The sequence below is a fragment of the Engystomops pustulosus genome, chromosome 7 (genome assembly GCF_040894005.1).
Source record: "Engystomops pustulosus chromosome 7, aEngPut4.maternal, whole genome shotgun sequence".
Taxonomy (NCBI): domain Eukaryota; kingdom Metazoa; phylum Chordata; class Amphibia; order Anura; family Leptodactylidae; genus Engystomops; species Engystomops pustulosus.
Genome location: NC_092417.1, coordinates 45317742 through 45329409, shown reverse-complemented (window position 1 = coordinate 45329409; position 11668 = coordinate 45317742). Strand labels below are relative to the sequence as shown.

General features: G+C 41.6%; 1 protein-coding gene across 11 annotated transcripts in view; it reads right to left on the bottom strand.

The window, feature by feature from the left end:
- Window positions 1-499: 499 nt before the first annotated feature.
- KTN1 (kinectin 1) overlaps window positions 500-11668 on the bottom strand; it is a 62168-nt gene continuing 50999 nt past the window's right edge. For 6 of the 11 annotated variants that reach the window (XM_072115733.1, XM_072115732.1, XM_072115730.1 and 3 more), the window contains 11 exons: window positions 9441-9524; window positions 8678-8758; window positions 8191-8280; window positions 8013-8105; window positions 6530-6601; window positions 5876-5959; window positions 5401-5484; window positions 3337-3420; window positions 3136-3228; window positions 2886-2997; window positions 500-1022 (listed from right to left, as the gene is read on the bottom strand). In XM_072115733.1, the coding sequence (XP_071971834.1) occupies window positions 1018-1022; window positions 2886-2997; window positions 3136-3228; window positions 3337-3420; window positions 5401-5484; window positions 5876-5959; window positions 6530-6601; window positions 8013-8105; window positions 8191-8280; window positions 8678-8758; window positions 9441-9524 (882 nt within the window). In that variant the 3' untranslated portion in view covers window positions 500-1017. The remainder of the gene's footprint in view (window positions 1023-2885; window positions 2998-3135; window positions 3229-3336; window positions 3421-5400; window positions 5485-5875; window positions 5960-6529; window positions 6602-8012; window positions 8106-8190; window positions 8281-8677; window positions 8759-9440; window positions 9525-11668) is intronic. The other 5 variants (XM_072115735.1, XM_072115738.1, XM_072115740.1 and 2 more) reach the window with 3 other exon arrangements.

Below are 11668 nucleotides of genomic sequence, written 5' to 3'. Positions count from 1 at the left end.
ACATTACTTAAAGGGGAATACTAGGTTCATGGGACAGCCCTGGTGAAAAAAAAAATACACGCCTACCCAGCGATGGCATCCTATGCCCACAGTGCGGGCCACACTTTCCTTGTGTAAACTTTAGATTTTACCAGAGGTGTGACTACTCTGATTGGCCATTGCCATCACCTGATGAAGGAACTTCTGACCCAATGAAGAGTGACCATGTGGTCACATGACTGCCGACACTAGTCTGGACTGACCAATGGAGGCTGGGGGCCTCCCCATGTATGTTACCCTTACCACTGCTCCTAAAGGGCTTCAGCATCTCTGAGTGCGGACACAAAGCTAACCCTCTGCAATCTCATCCTCCAAGTCATCTCCCCTCTAAACGTCATCTTACAAATAGTGAGCACATAAAATGCTTGTTTCAATAAGCTTTATTTATAAGAAAACTGGAGAAGCCCTTTAAACATATCTTTTTTTTGTTCTCCTTTGAACACTATTAAAAGAAAAAACATTATCAACAAAAAAAAGAGGAGTGTTTTATTTGTGGATGAAATCAAGATGCATCTCTACTCCCAAAGTGGATTTTAAGTAAAACAGTGTACAAGGTCTGTAATAAAAGGATATATATTTCATACATCGTCTTTATCATAGTTGAATCCTCTGAATAAATCTGTATTGAACAAAAAAAGGAGAAGGAGAAAGAAGGTAGGTACACGTCTTTACTGCAGCTTCAGGAATGTAAAGAGCTAAAGATCCAATCTGGATTTTTTTTTTTTAATTCCGTTTTTTTTGCTATAAAACTAAACTGTCTGCGGAGTGTCGTCTTTTTCTTTTTTTCCATTTTAACTTATTATTATTATTGTCCTGCTTTAAATCAGTAGTTTAACAAGAATTAGAAAAGATGTAGCTCATTTCAGTGTTTCTGACAAAGTAGAAAGGGTGAAGACATAAATAAGGCTTTAAATTTTGGCAAAATTTTAATTACAATGTCTTCAACTGCTTCCTCAATGGAGAAATCCCTTCGTGGCTTCATCCTGGAAAATAAAACAAGACCAACAGTAAAAAAAAAATGAAATATTTCTCTATGACAGGCGTACGCTATGGTCATTTCATGAAGTGACAGTCACTGAGGCATACAATAGGGTTAGGGGCTAGAGGTGGCTTTTTGTTTTTCATATCCACATTCCCTAGGACAGTTGTGGCGAAACTATAGCACAGGTGCCAGAGGTGGCACTCAGAACCCTCTCTTTGGGCACCCAGGCCATCACCCAGCACAAAGGTCAACATTCAGAACTCAAGAGCTGAATCAAGGAGGTGTGGACAGAGCTTGATTGTCATTGTAGCCTCTTCTCCGGACCCATGATTCATCCTGTTAAGAGGACTTTAGACGGAAACTACAACAATCCAAATTTCTCCTTCTTTCTCTTGTATTGGTGTAATCAGGGCGCCAATACGTTTGAAACCTGTGAGTTACTTTAAATTGGCATTTGGCACTTTGTGAAAATATCTCTTTTTTGCTTGTAGTTTTGGTGCCTAAAAGGTTCGCCATCAATGCCCTAGGAGAGGTGCTAGAAGATGACTTCTATTAAAAGGAATACTTTAGTCAGAGCCAATTTATTGAATTATACCCTGTGCAGGGGCTGAAGGGAGAAGCAGGACAATGGGAATACAATGAAAATGAGTCCTGATCCTGTCTTCAGACCCTGCACCATATTTTTCAATGAATTTGCTTTGACTGGAGTGTTCCTATAGCCATAAAGGAAAACCATTTTTCACATTTAAACTTAGTTTCTATAGCATTGTTCCTTTTACCTATAAAAGGAACAATGCCAGAGCCATAAGAGCGTCTCTCTCAGTCCTAACATCAGCAGTCTCTCTCCATTCTCCCCAGAAGTGACGATGTCTCGCATTCCTTGGCCTGAGACATGTGCGGGACGTCATCACTTCCGGGTTGACAGGACAAAGTCCATGGATATGCTACTTGAAACTAGTAGGTCCTCTAGAGGTGTAAATATATATGTCTGCTGTGTCCCCTCCTGGAGCTTTGTACATTAAGAGATTTCGCTGTATCCACAATAAGGAAATCCAATACTGCAAGTACAGACAGTCTTCCTCTAAGCAACCAATAAGACTTTTTTTTTTTTCATTTTCAGAAAAATTCTAAAAAGTATTGCTTGCCAAGTATATAAACATACATCAGCCTGGTCTACAGACTGTAAGAAGTAATACTAGGCAGAAGATGTGGCTTGAAAAACATTTATTGCAGTTTCAATAAAGAATGAATCAGATGCAGTCATAAACGCGGCAGATCATGGACCAAATTATAGGACAGCTGGGGGGTTCCATGTAATTGTGGCCACTTCTTTCTGAACGATGAGACATAAATGGGGAGGCTGGAGAGACAAGACCCTGATATAAGGCTCCGCGCTGGAGATGATGGCACTACAGAAGAGGCAATGTTATTATCTTCCGTATTATTTACAGCGAGACAACGCACTCATTTGCAATTTATATAAACGATGGCTTGAGCGCATGTAATATAGTTATCTTGTTATGTTAAATCATCCCACAGGGATCTGAAGAGTATGGCATCTGCTAGAAAAGTCTGTGCCGGCGGCGGCTGTGTATTGCCAGCCTTATAAGACCCATAAGCGAAATCACACATAAAAAGGTGCACATACACCTACAAGAGCAGAAGTGTTCGCTATCACATTGCCCATACGTGTATACATTTTCGAAAGTGGGGAGAGGGACCCTTGACACTCACTTATTAGTGCAAGTGGCAACAACAGATTGGGCATATGACATTCAACATGTCCAATCCGTTTTTCCAAGTCATCAATGGTCAAAAGGTGAATGAAGAGGCCCCCCTGAACACAACAACCACCTCCTATTACCTATTACTTGAAAGTGTTCACGTCCCTTTGTGAGTTGCTGAAGACACTGCTGTAGTTGTGTCACTGTCTGGCTTAAGCTTGAGGAGATTTTCTCTTTCTTCTGCTGTTCGTCCTTAAGTAAAAACAGTGGGGTCAGAAGAAATATTCAACCAGAAAAGACTGTAGGAGAAGGGTGGCAGCGATGTGGATTATTAATCCATGGAACAGTTTAAGCACCACCATTATCATTGCTCTTATGACACATGCATACCGTTGCTGGAGAGATATCGCTATTCTCTATGACATTCGGGTCACTCGTGCCTTTTAGGATTTCTAGCTGAATGAGATCTAGAGATTTCTGAGCCTGGAAAGAAAAAAATAATACAATGAAGCGCATTCAGTGCAAAGGAAACTGAAAAATCTGTTACAGATCGTTTTAGGAAACAAGTTTGTCATCTACAAAGCTTTGTACCTCATGTAGATCATTTGCTACTTTCTGTCTTTCCGTCTGCTCTCCTTCTAATTTCTGTAACGTTTCATTCAGTTGAGTCTTCAGCTATTGATGTTAGAAGAAAAATATAAGTGTCACATATACACAAAATACAGAAATATGGAGGGTAAAAGCATAAAAATATGCACCAAAATAATAAGGGCACAATAAAGATTTACTTAGTTAATAGTGCCGTGTAAATGTTAATGTCATGGTATTTTAATCCCTCTGGATTTGTTTGACAAAGACAATGCGCAAAGCAGGGTTAGAATGTCTTGGGCACAGGTGGTGATACATAGGTAAAGGAGTTAGCCAAGGCAATGCTGATTGGAGGCTGATCTTATAGCCATCTATCCCTAACCCTGGCATAGCCCTTTAAAGGGGTATTCTCATCTGGGCATTCACATTTAATTTAATTCATTTGCCATATGTAAACATTTCTTCAACTGGATGTGATTTAAAAAATGTTCCCATGTGAAGATAATTTGTAATAATAAATGCAGCCATGTTGTCCCTCAGAAACAAGATAGCTTCCTCGGATACGACCACCCCGCTTCTCTGACAGTTGTGGCCAGACATGCGCTATTGAGTCCTGCCTGACCACCTGGATTCAGCAATCATTACCATAGGACGGCTGTGGGACCTGCAGATACTCCCGGACATTTCATATACAAAAACTTTTAGTTTTTTTGTGCAATCATGCCAGCAGAGGTGGTCGTATCCAAGGACACATTCTTGTTTCTAAGGGACCATATGACTACATTTATGAGAAATTATCTTCACCCTGGTCCATTTTTTTTAATAACATTTAATTGAAGAAATGCTTATACATTTCAGATTAATTAAATTTGAATGCCTAGACGAGAAAAACCCTTTAAAGAGCTGTTCTTTCACCTAAAACTCACAAACAGCACATTTACTTCAATGCAACTCATTGGAGTCTAGTCTCCAGTTTAAGGTTTCACACAAGACATCTTGTATTAGATCAGATGTGCATTACTGCCTCTTCACCACTTTTCAAAGACGATGCCACATGTGAACTTGTGTGTGCACATTCGGCACGACCCTGTTGCCATACACCAGCTACAACATATTTTATACTGCACGCCCCAATGCAGGCAATGCTGGCAATCATGGCTGTGTAGTTTGATGTGTGCTGTCCTTCTCACCACGTATACATTGCAATATGGTATGGAGATGCGACACATCAGCCATTCCCCCACAACTCGCACAGAGCAGTGGGTCAGACACAAATTCTCTCTTAAAAGCCTAACTAAACGTTCTGCAAAATTGTAAAATTCGTAATATACTTAAGAAATGTGTTCCTGTGTCCTTCTCCCCCTGCCTTTCTTCCTTATTTAAGCAGTTTAACACTTTACAGACAGTCCCTGGATAGTCTAATCTCCATAGAGATAAATCAAGGCAAATATTCTCTGTATGGAAAGAGTTAATCTTTAACCTCCTTAGGTGTCAGAGGGGGCAGAGTTCAAAAGGTTTGCAGATAAACTGCTCACTGCAGGGGAAAGAAGCAGATAATGACAGAAGCCACTTAAAGTGGACCTGTCGCCCTAAAAAAAAAAAAAAACACTCTAATACTACCACCGTTAGCAGCGTTATACTGCCAGCTTTATCGGAACCTGATCTAGAGCAATTTTGTAGGGTAACAAGTCCTCTTTAATGAAGAATACTAGAAATTTTTCAAATCACTTGTTCTATTCACTTCTGCAAAACAAAACAAAGTTTCACAGGTTTAAGATTGACCCCCTAGTGTTTCATAAAGCGGGTCAATACTAGATTAGATGTTACAGCTTGTTAATGCATTGAACCAACTCAAAAACCATCTTCCAGCTCCCAACAAGCGCACTGCATGCAACGTGTTCTTATGGAGTAAGAGGATCAGAGTGGTATTTAATAATGAATAAGGGTAGGACAAGCAGAGACTGAAGGCTTGACAGGGAAAAGCTCCACAGTACACCCAACAGGATAGATTAGCAGACAGGTAGGAGTGAGGAGCTCAGATACACAGAAGAGAGACTGGGGTCTTACCAAGGTCAGCTCTTCATTCTGCCTTACTGCCTCTGAATATGAATCGTCAAGCTTTCTTTGCAACTCAGTCAACAGATCCTTCAGCTGAAACGAAGTTCAGAAGTTTTATAGTAGCTGTATAACCACAGGGGCAAATGCTCTACCGGGCAGTTCCCGCCTGGTGTAGAATGGCGCTACAGCCGACGCCAGTTATCGGTGAAAGCCATTGGTAGTCAGCTGTCCACTGCCATGCTCACCCCCCCTACATGCCCACTGGAATGGAGGGGACTTAAAGTTGAAAATAGGCGCAATTCCTGGCAGAAAACTGGTGCATTAGCCCTGATAAATACCCCTACAGACGGCAGAAACCTTATCTGTTCCAAAAAGAAGATCAGAAGCAGAGTGGCTAGAAACCGCACTACACCTCATGTACACAAACTGGGCATCTTACTGGAAATTTTATTTTAGGAGATATCCTGAGTTTGCACGCACTTACCTCTCGTACTTCAGACACGTACGTCGCCCTTTCATTTTCAGCCTTTTCCAGCTCGGTTTCCAAATGCTCCTTCTCTTTAAACAACTGAAAAAAATATAATAAAATAATTGTTTAGGATAACATTAGACAAAAACTACAAGTCCCCTAAAACTGTTCCCTATTACTTTATCTTTTTATCCCTGGATTCTGCATCCTCTTCCTATACATATCATTTAAGCAACATGTGACATGTACCCACAGAAACCACTACTCAAAGACTATGGGGAATATTTTTCAGTGCTTTTAAGCCAGTTCTCTGCACTGCAAGAAATCGTGACTCTTCTTGTGACTATGCCACCTCCATGACATGGGGGCATGGAAGAGGTGTGAAGGGGTACAGCTGCCAAAGTGGGCTGGCACGGCGCTCTCCTGCCTTCTAAATGCCTGCAAACATTCACCCCTGAATGTTCGCAGGTTTTTATACAAAACTACGACAGGCAGAGCCAAGCATAGTTTTGCCTGACAGTGCGGCCTCCTTACGGATCCACCAAGAGGTTTAAGCCTCTTCATGGATTTGCTGCAACGGGGAGTAGGGGGGATCTGGCCTGAATCAAGCACTGGTGCATTCCCTCAATATGAATATAGTATGTAGTTAGAAAATTCCACTAAACGTACATTTTCTCTCTCCTGACTCCGTCCCTTCACTCTATCCAGCTCCTGCTCCAATAAATGAACTGATGACTTTGCCTAAATGCAGGAGATAAATGAATGTAAATATTAAATGGAAAGATAAATAAATCATAAATATTCTATGAAGAATAAGAAGTGATCAATAACATTCTGCAGATGGAAGGGAATCCAATTCACTCCTGTAACAGGAATTAAAGTGATATTCCTATATTATATATTGGTAGTCCAACTTTCAGGACCCCTGTGGCCGTCCCACTATGTCACACCTACTAAGTGCAGCCTTTCCATTCACAGAATCAGTGGGGTCCTACTACCTGGCTATTACTTTCTGACCAGACAAAAATACCTCTTAAAGACTACAGTGCAAGTCATTCCAGACTATAATAGAGCTCATTTGGAGCAGCAGGAGCCGGTGAAACCTTGAAGGGACATTTGAAAAAATTTTTTGTTCACCTATCCATTAGGCTACACTGCAGCGTCCTCAGAGGACCACTCCCCTCTCCATAGCAAAGCATGGAGCACGGGAAAGGATAGAGGATGATAAGGGGTGTAGGAGAAGTATTGTTATTGACAGGCATCAGCCACCACCACCACCATCATATTTTAAAAGAAACTGCAGCCTTCAGACAAGTGATGTGGCTTCTTTACAGTCTGCCAGGCACAGTTCTGTATATTTTATAGTGGTTGTACTTGGTATTGCAGCTAATCCCCAATTACTTGAATGTGAACAAATTAAAAACCAGTCAGGTAACCAATAAATGGGACACCGCAAATCTGTGTGTCGGGTATTGGGGGTCCAAGGTGTCAAAAACCCTCCCATGGCCTATCCTAAGGGTTAGTCAGATATTGCCCTAAAAACTCCACTCTGGATGGATCTCCACAAGAAGCAGAAGCATCTTGCTTGAAGCGAGCTGTATCATCCAATACCATTAAGTATGTCAGTTACGTTAGAAAACCCAGTGTGGACTTCTATCAATGGAAGAACCTGCTTTATATTATAGAAGGTATGGAAATCTTAAAAGGAAATCTTCCATCCATGTATTACCCATTGCCTCATTAGGAAACGTGTGATGTGAAGCAGAGCCCTTGTATAAGATGCACCTGCGTATTCTAACAGGAAATAGGGATTTTATAGCAAACTTACAAAATGGACAAATAATATAAACCAGGCAGCGAGCTTCGGGTATTACATCAGAACAAATTAGAACCAAAAAAAAAAAAAAAAGAAATGCTAGTGGAGATTTGTTGGACCAACATCTGAAGGCTCATATGGTTGTAGTTTAGACCTGGCTGTGATGCAGTATGTTACACAATTTCTCAATGCAGAAGACATGGCCTGAAAAGCCATAGGGCTTATTCACATTGCCGGCAAAAGTACCTTGTATTAAAAATTTGGACTGGTATTTACTACTATGGGAATATAAAACTCAGATTCCCACAAATCTCTTATGGATCTAAGCTTCATTACCTCTCGCAGTTCATTCTGAGACTCCTCTAGCTTCACCTTCCACCGTCCTTCCTCTTCTTCCACGCTACGCTGCAATCTTTGTAAAATTCCTTCCTGTGAATAAGCAGGACAGGGAGCCTAAGAGAAGAGCACACCTGCAGCGCCTACAGCAGCCCTACAGACCAGAAAGGCTACATACCGTCTCCGCAAGCACCGATTTGTACTTCTCACACTCCAGCTGCAACAGCGTATGGATTTCCTCCCCTTCTTTCAACTTTTGCTCCAATTCCTTGAAAAAGAAGACAATTGTGGCTTATTGATAAGGACATAACTAGGACCAGACCTGCAAATTGGCCAGGTGCACAGAGAATAGGTTCACTCCTCTGGTCACTACACAGAGAACAGAGCTGGGTGCCCCGGGATCCACTCTTGTTATTCCAGCACCCAGTGGATGCCAGTCAGCAAGTGTTATTCTGATCAATATGAATGATCGTTGAATAGAACTGATATAATTCCATTATTTATTCAGGGTACCACAATGGCTGGACCCTTCAAATAATAATAAATGATAATAATACTAATAACAACAAATACAATAATTCCTTTATTTATATAGCGCAAACAGATTACGGAGTGCTGCACAGACCTTGTTTCAACTTATTTTCTATGGAAATTTTCTTGCTCACCTTAACCTTCTCCGCTCCTCCACTTTCATGCAGACACACCTTTGCTGCCTTTTCAAACTCTTGGATCCATTCACAATGCCGCTGATGGAGAAAAGGAAACGTTCTCTTACCCAAAAGTGTAAATTGTTTGCACTATATTTTCTTCCTCTGAGGCTCAGTTCACACTTGCGTCTGGACTAACTGTTACACAATCGGTTTTAGGAAAGAGAGTAACAGAAACTAAAAACTGGTGGTAAATGGGATGTCTACTGTTCCCTATTGACTTCAATGTACGGAACAATATTGGAAGGTAAAGATGCAAGTTGCTACAGGTGTGAACTAAACTTAAAGGGGTGTTCCCATTACAGCAATAATGTTATTGTTTGTATTATAAAAAGATAGCACATTTTCTTTCTGTATCAATTCCCCACAGTTTTCTAGATCTCTGCTTGCTGTCATTATATAGAAAGCTTCTATGTTTTTTTCCAGTGGACAGAAATCTGACAATGGTCACACAGGTGCACGGCTCATTATATCACAGAGAGTAATCAGAGCTGTGTGATATATAACGAGCCGTGCACCTGTGTGACCGTGGTGACCATTGTCCACTGGAAATAAACAATGAAGTTTCCTATAAAATGACAGCTGCCAGTGACGTACAAAACTACAAGGAATTGATACAGAAAGTATATTGGAAAATTATAATACAAACAAAAACATTAATTTGCTGTAAGGGGAACACCCCTTTAATGTTTCCTACACAAAACTTATAATTGTACCTTACCAAAGTAGAAGCAACAGACACAGTGGGGAAGATCTTCTGTAGGATTTCCCGGGCTTCATTCTCCCCTGTATTCTGCGGTCTCTCCTACAACACAACAAGAAGTCGCAATGAAGATCAAGAGTGAAAAGGTAACGCAAGACGTACATATGAGTATAACACACACAGATGTTATGTTGTAGAGGATATGAAGATCAAACATATGCAGTAGCTAGGAAAAAGTATTATGCGTCAACATGCACATGGACATCTTATACTTTTATCTCAGAGGTCAGTACATATTCTCCAAAACATGGGAAACAAGCAAAAAACTTAACTATATACAAGAGAATAAAGCCTATAGGTTAACTGGTCCCACACATAACCTGCACCAACCATGCCCTGAAGATTATGTAAGGTCTTGTCTGCTACAATGTAGTAAATCTACAGATGAGCTGTATACCAATGATAAAGCATAGACAAACAGGCAAACCCTGCACAAAAGTGGGAATGTGGCCACGCACACACGTCCCTATTCACAGCGCTGCATAATGCGGGACGGGGGAGTGTGGACGGCCGGAAGCTGAGTTCCGTGCCCCTGTTTGTTTGCATGGGGCGTGGACCAGGCGAGGGCAGCGTGGGACAGAGAGGGTGTCTGGAGCTAAGTACATGTTTATTTTTTTTTTTTTTTTTTTAAAGCAACCCCCTCCCGGCCACCTTTGTTTTTTTTTTTTTTTATAAAGTCTCAGACAACCCCTTTTAAGACTAACATTTTTTTTTTTCTCAATGACACAATCCCTTAAAGAATCCTCTAGGGAACTGGTCATATGAATTTCACATTTTGCCCAATGACAAGCATTCTAAGTTCCATTCAGTTTTACAAGTATTTAAAAGTTTACCTGGCTCCCTGCAAGCAAGGACAATTGGGGGGTTGAGGGGGGTGGGGGATTAGAAGAGGATTGGGGGAGGGATTAGAAGAGGATTGGGGGGGGGGGGGGGAGCAGACGGGAGAAGAAGGGAGAGCTAGGAGAGCAGTGTCTCGCATCCTTGACCCTCTATGATGGCAGGGAGCCAGATAAACCTTTATACACTTTAAGAACTAAGAACATTTAATACTAATTAGAAAAACATTTTTATACAATAAACAACCTGTAGGAACCAATCATTAGCTCAAAATTTTAATATCTGATGACAGGTTCCCTTTAAGGCTACATTCACACCTCCGTTGCCCGCCGTACCGTAGCACGTCGGGCAACGGCAGCACGCGGGGAGAGGAGGAGTGGGTGAGCGCTGCTCACCCCCGCCCCCTCTCCATACGGATGTATGGCGCATGGCGCCGTAATACGGGAAAGCATAGGACATGTCCTATCTTTTTCCCGGGTACAGAACGGTATGGTGCCGCACGTGTACTGTAGCGTACCACTCCCATATGGCGCTGTGCGCCCATTGCCATCTATGGGGGACGTATATTGGCCGTATATACGTCCCCCCCTTGCGGCAGTGTGAATGCAGCCTAACACTCACAAAACATATGCAAATGTAAATCTGTAACCTTAGAAGAAATATGGAGTAACCTGACCCTATACAAATAATTGTATGCATGCTATAGGATGCCTAGTATAAAACAGGGGTTAATTGTAAAGACCATCCTCTGTTGGATACAGACAACACACTCACACACTTGCATGCCCATGAGGAAAAATACACCAAAAGGGAACAGAAAAAAACAAAATCAAGAAAGAGATGGACAAGTGTCAAGAAAGAGAACATACAGTTATGATTGGGAGATTTGTGGGGGCAGCCGATCATGGCTGATCTTGGTTATCCCCCCTGGTGGGGAGGTAGTAGAGGCACGGGGTGATGTGCAGTGCCTCTGCTAGCTCACCCAGGTACTGACTAACAAGGACACAGCCGCTCTGGCTGCAGCTAGGAGAGAACTACATGCAGGTCCTGCCATGATTCCCCCTCCTCCTGAATGTAACTGCAGATTTCATGTAGCAAAGCATATACAGGAAGTGCAAAAGTTGGGGGAACAATATCTTGAACTACTGGAAATCTGCAGAGATCTTGTAATACTAGAGCCATTGGTTTTATATGTCAATATCTGCATGATGATATTATGTTATGGCATACCATATGCCTTCCCATTGTAGGACATTGTGTGGAGATCAAACCACTTGCTGTGCATAACCTAACGAATGATAATACTACTAAGTAAACATCTGCCTTTAAAGATAAGCTGTATGTCCAAT